Source organism: Arachis hypogaea, chromosome 9, assembly GCF_003086295.3.
Source record: "Arachis hypogaea cultivar Tifrunner chromosome 9, arahy.Tifrunner.gnm2.J5K5, whole genome shotgun sequence".
Classification (NCBI taxonomy): Eukaryota; Viridiplantae; Streptophyta; class Magnoliopsida; order Fabales; family Fabaceae; genus Arachis; species Arachis hypogaea.
In genome coordinates, this window is record NC_092044.1 from 115342143 (window position 1) to 115357139 (window position 14997).

General features: G+C 32.2%; 2 protein-coding genes across 2 annotated transcripts; both read left to right on the forward strand.

Annotated features, from left to right (window-relative positions):
* Positions 1-2129: 2129 nt before the first annotated feature.
* On the forward strand, positions 2130-3447 carry LOC112709571 (uncharacterized). Its single transcript, XM_025761457.1, has 2 exons — positions 2130-2672; positions 2902-3447. Exons 1-2 carry the CDS (start codon positions 2130-2132, stop codon positions 3445-3447), a joined length of 1089 nt encoding a protein of 362 aa, XP_025617242.1.
* Positions 3448-12552: 9105 nt separating this feature from the next.
* Positions 12553-14227, forward strand: LOC112712287 (CASP-like protein 4C1). The gene is made up of 3 exons (XM_025765131.3): positions 12553-13281; positions 13386-13521; positions 13618-14227. Exons 1-3 carry the CDS (start codon positions 13055-13057, stop codon positions 13840-13842), a joined length of 588 nt encoding a protein of 195 aa, XP_025620916.1. The 5' UTR covers positions 12553-13054; the 3' UTR covers positions 13843-14227.
* The last annotated feature ends 770 nt before the right edge of the window (positions 14228-14997 follow it).

The following is a 14997-nucleotide window of genomic DNA, read 5'->3' on the forward strand; positions in this document are numbered from 1 at the left end:
AGTTGAATACGTACATTATTTAACTAATTAGATATCATGAATATTTTTATATAAATAGACGTTAATTTTATTTTTTAAAATTTTTATTATGTATATTTATAAAAAAATATTTATAATATATAAATTCAATTTTTTTATTAGAATATAATATAGTTATCATCTTAATTCACCATATATTTTTATTATTATTATTATTTATTATAAAAGCAAATAAATAGATATATTTTAATTAGAAATATTAGCTGTTAAAATTATTTTTATTTATTAAATTTGTATAAAAATAACAAATGTCCTATTAACAATATGGTTAAAAAAATATAAATAAAAAATGAAAAATATTTTTAAAAAATAAAGATGAACACTTCTAATGTACTACATACATCATTTTTCATTTTCTCTTAATATTTTTTCAATTTTTTCTTTTCACTCCAAACTTTATTAAATGAAGAAGAAAATAATATTTTTTTACATTTTATTCTTGAATTTTACTATACATTTAAATATTTTTGTTAATTAAGTTAGTCCAAATTCAATAATACTAACTCACACAATATATGCGTGAATCATACATTTCTTTTTCTTCGCATTTTTTTTGTTGTTGTTCTTTTATTACTATAGATTTTTTTCTTCTCATCCTCCTCTTTTTCTTTTTTTTTTGTTTGTATTCTTATTAAAAATATGAAAGAAAAAAATTATGAGTAGGTAAAAATAAGAAGAAGAGAGAATGTTGGAGAATTTTAAATTATGTAAAACTTATTTAAAAAAATAATATAAAAACTTTTTAACTGTGATACAATATATTTTTTAATTTTAACATTGAAATTTTTTAATCGTAGTACAGGTTTTTGTTAAGAGAATGAAATATGAAAATTTATGAGAATGTGAAATATGATAACGATGATGATGATAATGTAATGGTGATGAAGAAAGGAATAATAGGAGGAGGAAGGGGTGTTTTAAATTGTGCATATTTTATTAAAAATAGAACTGAAATTTCTTAACCGTGACACATTTTTGTTAGGAGGATGAAACAAGAAAAATCATGAGAATGTAAAACACGAAGAAAAAGAAGACGATGAAAAAAAAGAGGAAAAAAAGTTTTAAATTGTGTAAAATTTATTATAAAAATAGCACATAAAAATTTTAATTGTGACACATAAAATTTTTTTATTTTGACTTTAAATTTTTTAACATTGACACAATTTTTTAACTAATTTTTCTTATCATTGAATTGATTGAGTGATATTGAACTCGTGTATAAGATGTCTAACCATTATTTGTCACTTGTAACAAATTATTATATTTTTTGTTTCAAAATATATTTGAGTGTATTTTGTTGGTTGAGTAAGTTAAGATTTTGAATATGCGATTCTTTAAAATTTTAGTGTGTCATTTATAAAGTTGAAGAAAAAATATAGATTGAATATGCTATGTTTGACTGAAACCAAGAGGGAGGCTGTGTCTAGGTTTGATGTAGCACACTTATGGGGTTGTGATATAGTTGATTGGGATTTTGTGGAATCTGTCGGTGCATCGGGTGGTTTATTGTTAATTTGGGATAACTTTTTATTTCAAAGATTGAACTGCTATAAAGGGGATGGCTGACTGTGCGTTGAAGATTTTCTGACAAAAAAAATTTCAAATGTGCTTTCTGCTTGGTGTATGGTGCATATGTTCGGAGTGAGAAACTGGTCATGTGGGAGGAGTTAAGCTACATGGTGGGTCTATGTCAGGTTCCGTTTTGCTTCATGGAAGACTTTAACGAAATACTACATTTGGAAGAAAGGAAAGGCGCTACTAGCCTACCGGCATCTGCAGAGGATTTTAAGAAATGGGTACAAGATTTATAGCTAGTCGATTTACCATTAACCGACCGGAAGTTCACATGGTTTCGAGGTAGTTCGTGTAGCCACATTGATAGGATTCTTGTCAGTTTGAAGTGGCTTGAGGAGTTTCCAGATACTCGTTTGAAAGGAGGATCGCGAGGCTTATCAGATCATTGCCCATTGATTTTAGAAGATTCTAGAATCTGTGCGGGTCCAAGACCTTTTTGTAGTTTGGACTCCTGGTTTACACATGAAGGATTTCTAAAATTGGTAAAAGATGAGGGGAGAAAATTAGGAGGTGACATGTTTACAAACAAGTTGAAGGCGTTGATCGTACTGCTCAAGAGATGGCATAGGGATAATTTTGAGGACATGGACAACAGGATAAAGAAGTTTAAAGAAGAGATTAAGAAGATTGATGATAAGGTTAGTGCTGGTAGTTATGACGGAACAATGGAGGCTAGACGTAAGGCTCTGGTGACTTGCTATGCGAAGTGGTATGTCAGAAAAAAGATGCATTGGAAGCAGATGTCCCGATCCCAGCATGCTAGAGATATAGATAAGAACACTAGGTACTTCCATAATCTAGCATCGGCAAGAAGGAGGAACAATAGAATCGATTCTCTGGTGTTGGATGGAAGATTGGTACGGAATCATGCCAGAATAAAGACTGCGATTATGGGATTTTATAATGAACTGTATAGGCAGGAGCATGCCCCTTTGATTGGGATTCGTGATGGGCTGGTCAAGCAGATTACTGAAGAAAAGGCAGCAGTGCTAGAGGAAATGCCATTGACGAGGAAGTACGAGAGGCAGTGTGGGATTGTGAGTCCAGTAAAGCTCCAGGTAGTGATGGCTATAATATGAACTTTATAAAAAAATGCTGGGATGAGATTGGTCAGGAGTTTACTGCAGCTGTGTTGGGCTTTCTCCAGAATGCAAAGCTACCAGCAGATGCAAATGTTACTTGGGTGGCGCTAGCTCCAAAATTTGTGGGGGCCAAAGAAATCAAAGACTTAAGACCGATTAGTATGGTTGGCTGCTTATATAAGGTGATATCCAAACTGCTGGTAAGAAAAATGCGATCAGTGATGCCACATCTAGTGGGGAGACTCAGTCTGCTTTTGTAAAGGGTCGCAAAATACATGATGGTGCACTCATTGCTTGTGAGACGGTCCACTGGCTCAAGCTGCGAAAGAAGGAAGCGGCAATTGTTAAATTGGACTTTCAGAAAGCCTATGAAAGAGTGAGATGGAGCTTTGTGGATATAGTGCTACAGAAGATGGGCATCCGTCTTAGATGGAGGACCTGGGTGAAGGAATGTGTGACTACAGCATCTATGTCAGTGTTGATCAATGGGTCACCAACCAAGCCGTTCAAGATGGAGAGGGGCCTCAGACAAGGCGATCCCCTCTCTCCTTTCCTGTTTGTTCTTGTTGTTGACATTCTGCATAGGATGGTGGGGGAGGCGGTTAGAAATGGCAGAATTTCTCCACTGCTGGTGGGAAGGGACAACATAGAATTATCGCATCTCCAATTTGCAGACGACACCATATTATTTTGTCCACATGAAACGGAGACGTTACTGAATAACAAGAGGCTCCTGCGTGTTTTGAGTTAATGTCTGGCCTGAGTATCAACTTTAAAAAGTCGAGCCTAATTTCAGTCAATTGTGAGAAGGAATGGGTGACGAATATGTGTGGTCTATTGGGATGTGCCGAAGCGGCTTTACCTGTCAGGTACTTAGAAATTTCTCTTGGTGCTAATCCTCGATTGGTGAAGACCTGAAAACTAATCATAGACAAGGTGGAAGACAAGCTGCGCTTATGGAAAGCGAGATCGCTCAACAAAGCGGGTAAGTTGGTCCTCATAAAATCTGTTCTCAATAGCCTGCCGGTTTACTACTTAAGCTTGTATAAGATGCCAAAGGGGGTTGCAGAGAAGATCATTGGACTTCAAAGAAGGTTCTTGTGGAGTAAAAAAGATGGGAATGACGGGATATCACTGGTGAAATGGGAGATAATTCAAGCTCCGAAAAAGCTAGGTAGATTGGGGGTGAGAGATGCTCTAATTAGGAATGCGTCGCTTCTGTTCAAGTGGTGGTAGTGCTTTTCTAAGGAGGACTGCCCACTTTAGAAGAAGGTTGTTTGCTCTTGTAATCAGTTGGACCCAACGGTAATGTTGTCAAACCAACCGTTGCCATCTAGAGGGGGCCATGGAAAGATATTTGCCAGCTTAATATTAAGGAGCAACAGGTTCGAGATATGATGATCAGGGGTCTGTCCATGGAGGTGGAAAATGGCAGAAACATCCAATTTTTGGAGGATGTTTGGTTACAAGATGACTCTTTGAAATATTGTTTTCCGAGACTCTTCTCTGTTTCAAATCAGCAAGGATCCGTAATAGGGGACTGTGGGTTTTGGGATGGGTTAGAGTGGGTTTGGGACTTCCAATGGGAGCTAGAGTTGCTCAATCAACTTCACGATCGGTTACGGGTTGTAAGGTTATCAGTTAATAGAGAGGATTCAGTTGTATGAAAATTTGATAAAAATTGAGTTTTTTCTACTAATTCTTTTGTGCAGGTGCTATAAAAAGAGACTCTCTCAGCCAATATTACGAGCTACAACTTCACAAGCTCCATTTAGAGAGGCTTGGTTCCTCCAAGAGTTGAACTTTTTACTTGGTTTGAGCTAGTAGGCAGGGTAAACACGAAGGAGAGGTTGAGTAGACTTGGCATTATTAATCATCATGACAATATCCGTGTATTGTGTAAAAAAGACATAGAATTTGCATCATTTATTTTTTGCTTATGAGTTCACGTGGCAGGTGCGGTGTGTATGGTTGACGTTTACTGATAAAGCTTGGGCCATTCCGGGAACAGCCAAGGAGTTCTTTGAGAGTTGGACTGGAGTAGCAGGTAAAAAGTCTGAGCAAAGGAAATGGCTCATAGGCTTATGTGCGGTTATTTGGAACATCTGGTTGGAGCGGAATAGCAGAATTTTTCAGAGGGTAGAGACAAGTGTTGAAGGAGTGAAGGTTCTGTTCTTCTTGAGTTACAAGGAATGGTGTGGAGTTGATCCGTTTGGTTGTTGATGGCAATGTCGGAGATGACAACGGATTACAACTTTCATTTATATTTATGTTTTTTTCTTAGCCTGTGTTCTTTATACTCCACTTTATTGTGTTGAGCTACCTATGTTAAAAAAAAAAATTTCAATGTTATTTTCAATAAATTTTTTGTGTCATTAATATGAAAATATGTGTCATTCTTATTATCATTAAATTAATTGTGTGATATTTAACTAATTAAGAAGAAGAAGATGAAGATAATGATAATGAAGGAAAAAATGAAAAAAAGATGAAAGAGAAAAAATTAAATAAGAAAGGAAAAGGATAGTGAAAAGAAAAAATAAGGAAGAAGAGATGTATTATAAATGAAAAGAGAAATAAAAAAAAAGGACTTAGTGATTTATGTGACTCACCCCTCCCCAACTCCAGTTATTATTTCTTTCTCCGAAAATCCTTCCTGTCTTCACAATTTCATTTCTTCTCTTTTCCTTTTTTCTTTTTCCTCTTCATCCTTTCCATCTTCTCATCTCTTCTTCTTGAAATTATACGCTATTATTAATTAAATCCACTTCTTTTATTTTACTTCATTCTCCTTCTCTATCCTATTTTATTCATTCAAATTTCATTTATCACAATCCTAAATCATGGAGTTTCAATTTAATTAGTAAAAAAAGTATTTAATTTTTGAGTTCTAGTTATTATTGAGACTTTTAAGGTAATTCTTTGACTCAATAATTAACTATATTTCTAATTTTTATCATCCTTATACTTGTGGATATAGTAAAATCCGAAATTAGGGTTATTATGTTAAAAAATTTGGGACTTTTGTCAAAGTGAATAAGATTATATTAATTGACAATATTTTAGTAGTTCACAAATATTATTATTGTTATATTGTTAGAGTTGTAGAGTTATTGAACATCATTTGGTAGCTCGTTGACGTACTCAGAGTTGCTTCCAGTTTTTTGGAATTGTTTTTAAGTGTATTATTATAAATATTTAAAGTGAATCATTATTTTGAAATTTTGAAAATATTTGATTATTCTTATTTTTGAATTTTTGAAATAAATATTGATTTGTGAAACTTATAATTTTATAAAAATACACACGAAACGATATTTATATATTTTGTAAAACATACATACTTTTTTATTTGACTCTATTGAATTTTAATTAAATTTTAGTATGCATTCTTATATATATTTGATTTACTATAGAATTTAGTAATATATTATAAGCATTAGAGATTTTTATAACTGATTTGGTTTGGATTGGTTTGGGAGACTGACTAGAAAATCGTAGTTAACGGTGGTTATGACGTTAACCTAGATGCATCTGACTCAGACCTTAGCTAGTAGAGGTATTGCTAGCCTAACGTGTAGGCCACGCATTGGATCTGTTATACCGTACGGGTACACTAAAGGAAAAGACTACCCTTAGAGGTGGAGCCGCTCTAAGTGTGTAATATTCGATTTGATTGACTTCTGGAATGAAAACTCTAATTTCAATTCATTTCGCTTAATTATTTATCTATTTATTTGCATAATTAATTAATATGAATTCCTTATCTTTGGAAAGAAATATAATTTTCATAGTAAAACTTGCATTGTCTCGTGTGAGTTATAGATATAATGTTTACTCATTGAGTTGCTAAACTCACCCTATTATATTCCCATATTTTTTAGATACAAGAGTCATTTCAGGTTCTATTCCACGAGTTTCTCAATAGATCTTAGTCATTTCGGTGTGCCCTTCTTCTTTTCAAGGGCTAAGTAATTATGTAATGAAACTTTTACTCAAAACCTAGATTATGTCAATGCTCCATATGCCACGGGCAGGATCCTCGTGTGGGTTATGTTATTTTGAATCTCGAACTGTTTAGATAGTAACTATGATTTGGTTATGTAAGACTTATAGATTTAACTATATACTTTAGTTATCAACTTAATATATGATGCATATTTTGACATGTTTAGTTGTGAATATGATTGAAATATGTTGTTGTTGTCTTTGAAAATGGATGTTTATTGTTGATACAGGAAAATAATATTTATGTTGGCAAGGTCCTATGAATAGAAAAGATTCTGTCTGTTTTTCTGAAAACTTGGTCATTTAGCTTGCTGAGTGACTTGTCTCTTGAGCGCCAGTCATAGCTTAATTCGGGCCATGACAAGATGATGATAATGATGAGAACGACGACGAGGAAGAGGAGGAAGAGGAGAAGGAGGAAAAAGAAAAAAGAAAAATAAGAATATAAACGCCGTATATAATTTTGACCTAGTTAAAAAATTTGATTATCTAATATTTCTATTTATTCTTGTGATTTATATTTTTGAAATAATTATTATTATTGTAATTATTTTTTATTCTATCTCTATATAATTGACTTGATTACATCTTCTAGAGTTAAATATTTTTTTTACTTCCATAAAATACTCCTTTTATTTGTTTTTATAAATTTTACAATACCAAATCTAAGAAAAAAAATTCAAGACAAAAATTCTTATAAAAACTAAAAAAAAAATAACTTAAGTAAATTTATTAATTAAAAATATATAAAGTTATAAAAAAAATTATATTATAGATTGTGATTAAGTATAACATGTTCTATTCTAAAGTTAGTTCTTCAGAATTAATAATCTAATATTTTATTTGATAAATATTGGGTTATGAAGATCGAAATTTTTATTTTGAAATTTTATTAAAAATTAAACAAAAAATTTTATATTTATATAATAAATTAATTAATATTTAATTAATATTTATTTATATATAAATACATGTGTTATTTAATTTAATTTTGTAATAGATTTTGTTTGGACTCAACCCACAAATAAAAATCAGGTTTAAACTGAAATGATCAATCCATATTATGATAATCGCCTCACTAACTTCAAACACCTAAGATTTAAGATTAAAGGTTATCCAATTTATTTGACAAAATAAACAACTATCATATTATTTTTAATCTCTAAAAATTTCTCTAAAATTTGAGATCTAGTCAAACAACTCCATAACTTCTTTAAATCTTTGACTTCTTTAAATTTTTTATTTGAGCATCAGAATGCCACTCTAATACCAAAAGTCTTATTGTGAAAGCTCATAATATATACTGAGTATTTCAATATATTTTTATACGAATAACTATTTTAATATTTTTTTTACAAGTAATATAGTTAAAACTAAATTATTTAGGACAAAATTAAATAAACCAAGTCTTTTTTAGAAAAAGACGACACTACAATAATGTATGTCAACCCATGTGAGTTATTATTGTTAATTCAATCATATGTTGACATCAACAATTTGACGAAACTCATCAATTTCTACAAAATATTGTTCTTTATATTATTTTTTGTAAAGATACATTCCAAAACTACTACTGTCAAACAAAATTAAACCAACCTCAAATTAAATTGCTATGTATATATGACTATGATCATCTAAAAGATGATGTATGTTGAAACTAGCTAGCTATAAACTGGTTTCTGATCCACTAACACAAACTAAGTTACAAATTAAAAAGTTAAGATCTAGTATTCATTGAATTCTTTGGTATGAAGATTATGAGAAAATAAAAATGACCTACAAAGTGGGCATGAGAATTGATTTCGCTCTATCCATTGTTGAATGCAACTAAGATGAAATATGTGGTTACACCTTCTAAGCTTACTCACAGCATCTTCATCTTCAAACTCCACCAAGCAAATGGAGCAAGTCTCATCATCATCTTCTCTTAGACACTGCAAATCCTGGAACCTGGCCACAGGCAGAGAAGAAATTTCCGGAAATTGAATCTCCTTGGACATGCCTTTGATGGTGTCACAAGAGAAAAAAGCCATATAACAACCAAACAATGCCTTCTTGAGTTGCATCAATGGGATCAAAATGCATGTGTACAACAAAATGGTAACTATCCACAATCGAGACTGACAAACTAGAAGACAATTCATCTTAATTAGATCACAAAAAAACTAACTCAATTTTAATTTGTTGTATAATGTTGGAGTTGCTAAAGCTAGCTGGCTTCTGTGTATATATAGGCATGTTCATTATTGACCAGGAACACCGGCCACCTGAATAAAATAATTCACATTTCCTAGATTCTATTTCGTGATTTATAAGAGTAATTATCATTTGTAATTGGTTCTGACTTTCTGTTGGAGGCTGCCGTGATTTATTAATTTATTATATTTGGTCAGCTGCATATACTGAATAAATAATATTATATATACACTAAAATTAATCATTAAAGTCAGTCAGTCAGTGTAAAATATATGTTAGAATATAAATATTAAAAATAAATTAAATTATATATATATATATATATATATTTATACACAAATACATTAGTAGCTGATTTTAGTGTACAAATAGTATTTTTTATACTAAATTTTATAATATGATTTCTGTTGATTATTTTATTAAAAATGTAGCAAGTGCTTTTAAAACGCAGATTAAAATTAATATTAACAAAAATTTTGAACTTTTAATTTTAATAAATCTAAAATAAATATATTAAAATATTGTATCCTAAAACTTTGTATTAAATGATTGCATATATAATCTTTTCAGATATATGAGTTGCAAAGGCCGGCGCCTATCCCACATTCTCTTCGTTTATTCAGGTTTTTAAATTTTAAATGGCATACCCTTAATTAATAAGCAAGCATAAGTTGCTTTGAAGCCTATTCTATATATAATTTAATTTGTATATTATTTAACCACTGGCCCCCATAAGTCTATGATGATCGTTTTGTATATTGGATAGTTTTAACTTACTTGAAAGCACTAATATGCGTAGCAGTGTTGACTTTTATGTTGATATTTTTTGGGCGACTATTTTTATGTTGCATATTTTATATTTTGACTTCATAATAAAAAAAAAGAAGGGATTAGGAGCAAGGTCATTTAAAATTTTCCTTCAATTCAGGAAGAATCAACAATAAAGAAAAAGAAAATTTATATTTGTGTTATAAATGAATAGAAGGTATCATTATTTTTTCTAATTCTCTTTTCATCATTTAGTCGTTTTTCTCTAATATTAGCTTTAATTTTATTTTATTTTGTGCCTTATAAAAATATTTATAAAATTATATATTATAAATAATAATTTAAAATTAAAACTAAAATTTGTTTTTTTTAATGTTTAATATTAATTTACTTAAAATTTTATATTATTTTAAATTATTTTATTAATATAATTATATAAATAACAAAATTTTATTAATTTTATTTTATAAATTAATTTTAATTTTAAATTAATTTATTTCTTAAAAATATTAAAAGTAATACTCTAAAAAAATACTCTATTAAAGATATTTTCACTATTGAAACAATGATGTTCAGATGTTATCAGATTGTACTTTTACCAATTTGTGATTCACATCAACACATTTTACCACATACATCACCATTTGACTAACGTCATTGAAAGAAAATCTTTCACGAATTGCAGCGGTGTGTAATAATAAAGATTTGAAGAAAAGTTAAAGAAAATGGATATGTGATATACCAATACTACATATCGAATATATATTATCATTTTAAGTTAACATTTGATCCATAATAGTTCCTAGTTATATTTATAAAAATTTATATATAAAATATATATAATTTATTAATTATATTTATTAAAATTTACACACGTCAATATAATTTGTATCTGTATTTATTAAAATTTATAGATATAAATTAATAAAATTTATTTGTTAAATATAATTTAGTATTTGTACTAGTTATATATTGATCAAATTTGTTAAAAATTATTAGTTCCAAAATTTTTTTTATTTTAAATCTTTTTTAAATTTTTAAATAATAAATGTAACTTTTTAGTTTTTGATATTTAAAAATAATATATTTACAATTTTATTAATTTAAAAATTAAAAAGATAATAAAGAAAATGAATTATGACTTTCCTTTATCCCTGAATAAAAATAAGATTATTGCCGACCAAAATGAGAGTGGCTTTATAGGAACCGTGGTAATGGGGGCATTAATTGGAGAAATATCATATAGTATCCTCTTTATCCCTTCCGTAATGTGGGGATTACCATTACTAAACAATAACTAATCATGCATAAATTATTCGGAGGGGGTGGTGGTGTCAGGGGACACGTGTTGTATGCACAACAAGTGCGCAGTTGTCGGAACGGGCAAGCAGACCCTCATTGCTTGATGGTAATGGATCCATGGAAAGCCCAACTATGCTTCAAGTTTTGGTCCATTCTCCTGAGGCCTTGAGAAATTTTCAGCCCATAATGTTGATTCATTGACCCAAATCCATACGGTTTCTGAGAGACTAGCTAGTTAGTAGATACTTGCTGCATTTTCAATATCTATCCTCAATCTGGATGAATCTCTTCAGAAACATGCATTTCTATTGTGAGAATGCAAGAATATATTCCTTCTCTAAAAGTACTTTATAATTATAAATAAATAATTTAAAAGAGTGTGTATAGTAATACACACACTTTACAGAGATGCTCACGTTAAGAGAGTTTTCATCCTTTGAATTTAGTGGATAGGCTTATATATGTTATTATATCAAAAGCAACGCATACCCATTTATAGTTAGTTTGATTATCACGTTTAATCTTTTCATCTTGTTATCTGCATAAAGAGTAGAGAGAGGGCCGAGTTTAGAAGGAAAGTTAGTTGCTATGTGAGACCTGAGAAGTCTCAAGTGAACAAATGTTGTAAATCCCTAATACAATTATTTAATTGTATATTGTGTGGTACTGCAAAACTGTCTAGTAGTAGTAAAAGTTCTTAGACAACAAAAGAGGTCCAAATCCTAAAATATGAAAGGAACCTTTGAATGCAAAATACAAAAATGCATGTATTCTATTGCCCATGTTGACATGCTAACAAAAGTCAAAGCAGTTTGTTTTGTTCATGTAGAAAGGGATGTTAGTGTCAAAGTGAACACACGAGGTCAACATAATCAACGATATAAAGAATTATAAAATTGTAAAAATATATAAGAAGTAGGACATCCTGTCTTCTCTTCAATGATAGAAGAAAACTCAAAATCAGTTTATCGCAAAGGCTTAGTGTGAAAGCATAGAGAAAAATGATATTGACAGCAATGCTTTTGTCCAATTATTTGAGGAAGAACCCACCCATATTCCTACACTATCACGTGTTGAGTTATTTATTATTGATATTAGTTATTAGTTACTTCCAAAGGGTAGACACAATCATGAATGATTACCAAAGGGATAAGAATGCCAACTGGTAGTGCTTATGAGTTACGAGATTTCTCAATTTGGGTTATACAACTTTAGATAAGTAAAAAGTTAGATGGTTCATGTTTTCATAATAACTATTAAAAGATTACCATAATACATTAATACTTGCTGTTAGTTTTACATGTATAGTTTCCTAATTGAATGTACTTTTTTTTTAACAAAAAATAGGAAGATTCGAACCCAAATTCTTGAATAAGTATAAAGAAACTATGTCATTTGAGTTATAACTCATTAGTCCTAATCGAATGTACTTAATTAAATAAGAGTTTAACTAATATATATTCTACAAATATCTATATTAAGACTACTGTTAGAAAACAAAATAAAGTTTTTTTTTTTATTTTGATAGAAACACGTTTGATAAACTGTTTGGTAAATTTTTTTTTTTACTTAAACTGTTAAACAGCAGTGTAAAACCTCAAGAGTATCAAGATGAGCAATTTCCCAAGATTAGAAGTGTGCGCCCCGAAAAGGTTGAACTAAGCATGAAAATGTAACCAACGGAGATTAGGAAAAGAGAGGAAAAAGAAAATGTGAAAAGAAGGAGAGAAGAGATGAGTAGCGACTAGCGACCACAACTGCCTCTGCCTGCACGCGTTCTGCTTCGAACGACTTTTGTCAAACACATACCATGCAGTTTCTCAATCCTCTCTCTCACCAATAATCAAATTTTAAACCCTCTCTCTCCACTCTGCTTTTTAGCCTCCTTCTTCTTTATTCTGTGGCTAGTCATGGAACTCTTGTTCTCTCCCGTGATTGTGACTCCTTCCCCCTAAAATTAAAATCCTTTTCACCAGAATAAGCAAAAAAGGAAAGAGAAAAAAGAATACTGTTATTCCACATGATTTCACCTCCTCCTCCTCCTCAGGAAGATTACGACAGCGTTAGTTTCAACGGCAACGGACATGCGCTCTCCTCAGCAGCTCCACAACGGTAACCGCTCACCGCAGGAGCATCATCATCCACCGCGGTTCCACTCCACGGTGGCGGAGCACAAACTGCGTCGTTTCAACTCCCTCATCCTCCTCTTCCGCCTCGTCTCCTTCTCCTTCTCCCTCGCCTCCTCCGTCTTCATGCTCACCAACACTCACGACTCCGCATCTCCTAAGTGGTACCACTATGACACCTTCAGGTTAATACTACCTCCTTTTTCCCTCCTTCTTTCGAGCTAAGTCAACTCAAAACAGGCAAATTAAGAAAAAAATGGTAAATTGGCGTCATGGATTTATTTTTCAGATTCGTTCTAGCTGCAAATGCGATAGTGGCGGTTTACTCACTGTTCGAATTGGGCGCGTCGGTGTGGGAGATCTCAAGAGGCGCCACGCTCTTCCCCGAGGTTCTTCAGGTCTGGTTCGACTTCGGCCATGACCAGGTCAGTTACGAATTTCGATTTTCTTTCTCTTTCTCTCATTACTGTGTGTAAGGGTAAGGGTGAGGGTGAGAGTGATGCTGTGTGGTGCTGGTGCAGGTGTTCGCGTACCTGCTATTGTCGGCGAGCGCAGCGGGCACGTCGACGGTTAGGACACTGAGGGATGCGGGGGACGCGTGTACGGCCAGCAATTCGTTCTGCGTGCAATCGGACATCGCGATCGCGTTGGGCTACGGTGCGTTTGTGTTCTTAGGGTTCACTTCTCTGCTATCGGGCTTCCGAGTCGTCTGTTTCATAATCAACGGTTCGCGTTTTCATCTGTGAGTTGTCCTATGCCATGCCATGCCGCGTGCAGTGAAGGGGGTTACCGGTTAGAGAAAAAGAGGAAGGGAATATTTGGGTGGGGTCAGGTTTGGTCTTGTCTGGTCTGAGTCTGATGAGGGAGCTTCTTCCTCTTCTTTTTTCACTGTAGGCCAAACACGCTACTGTGGATATGGACTGACAGGGTTCAAGTGTGATCTTGAAATTTGAGCCATCTCCTCTTATGCTCTGCGTTCCCTTACATTCGAATTTAAGTCTCTCGATTTCCCAACTATAAATTCATTTTTTAATTTTTATTAGTGTTAAGAAGTAAAATATTCTTCAATATGTAATTGCTTTTCTGATAAAGAAGTGCTCCTTCTGCCAATTTGGCACGCCATTTCATCCACTTTTTATTGTTAATCCGTACACCTCACATTCACTTCCAATGTTTTATTGGCCTTTCTACTTTTAAAAATTCATAAGACTTACAAAATAAACACAACTAGCAAGTACCATGTATCGCCATATATGTCGGAATTAGAATTTTATATACCAGAAATGTATCATACTCTAGTGTTTATATCAAACTATTGAAGAATAAATTTGTTGTAAAAAATTTTCGTTTTGATGTTGTTCGTATAATAGGAACTATTTTCGCGAACTATCTAGAATAGAACAATTTATCGATGGCTCTAGCCGTCCTTTCTCCCTGCCGTGTAGAAATTATGAACAGCCGAATAGATTTTGTACTAGAACAAATGGTAGGAAAATACTTAAACTCAAGGGCAAATACGCCTCGACCAAGAAAAGTTCCAAATTCTCCCGTCACTTCTTATCCCCTATTATTAAAAAAGAAAAATGGTTGAAGCTTGGAGACATATCGTATCTCAGTCACTATTCATTGGCAACACATTGTACAGTAGCAAAGAGGAAGAGACATCACCACAAGGGGGAGAGAGAGAGAGAGAGAATAACAAAAAGAGAGAAAGAGACATTACTGATTTGATTGCATCACATTCTCCTACTCACTAATTTGGTGCTAGTATATGATGCTGCTAATGGAAGAAACAGATCGCTCGCATAATCACAAGCCGCTCAAACTCTACGCTTTTTACCTTTTCTTCTACCATGTCCATATTGGTGGGATCGGAAAAACTACCCAAAACTGATAAGTAA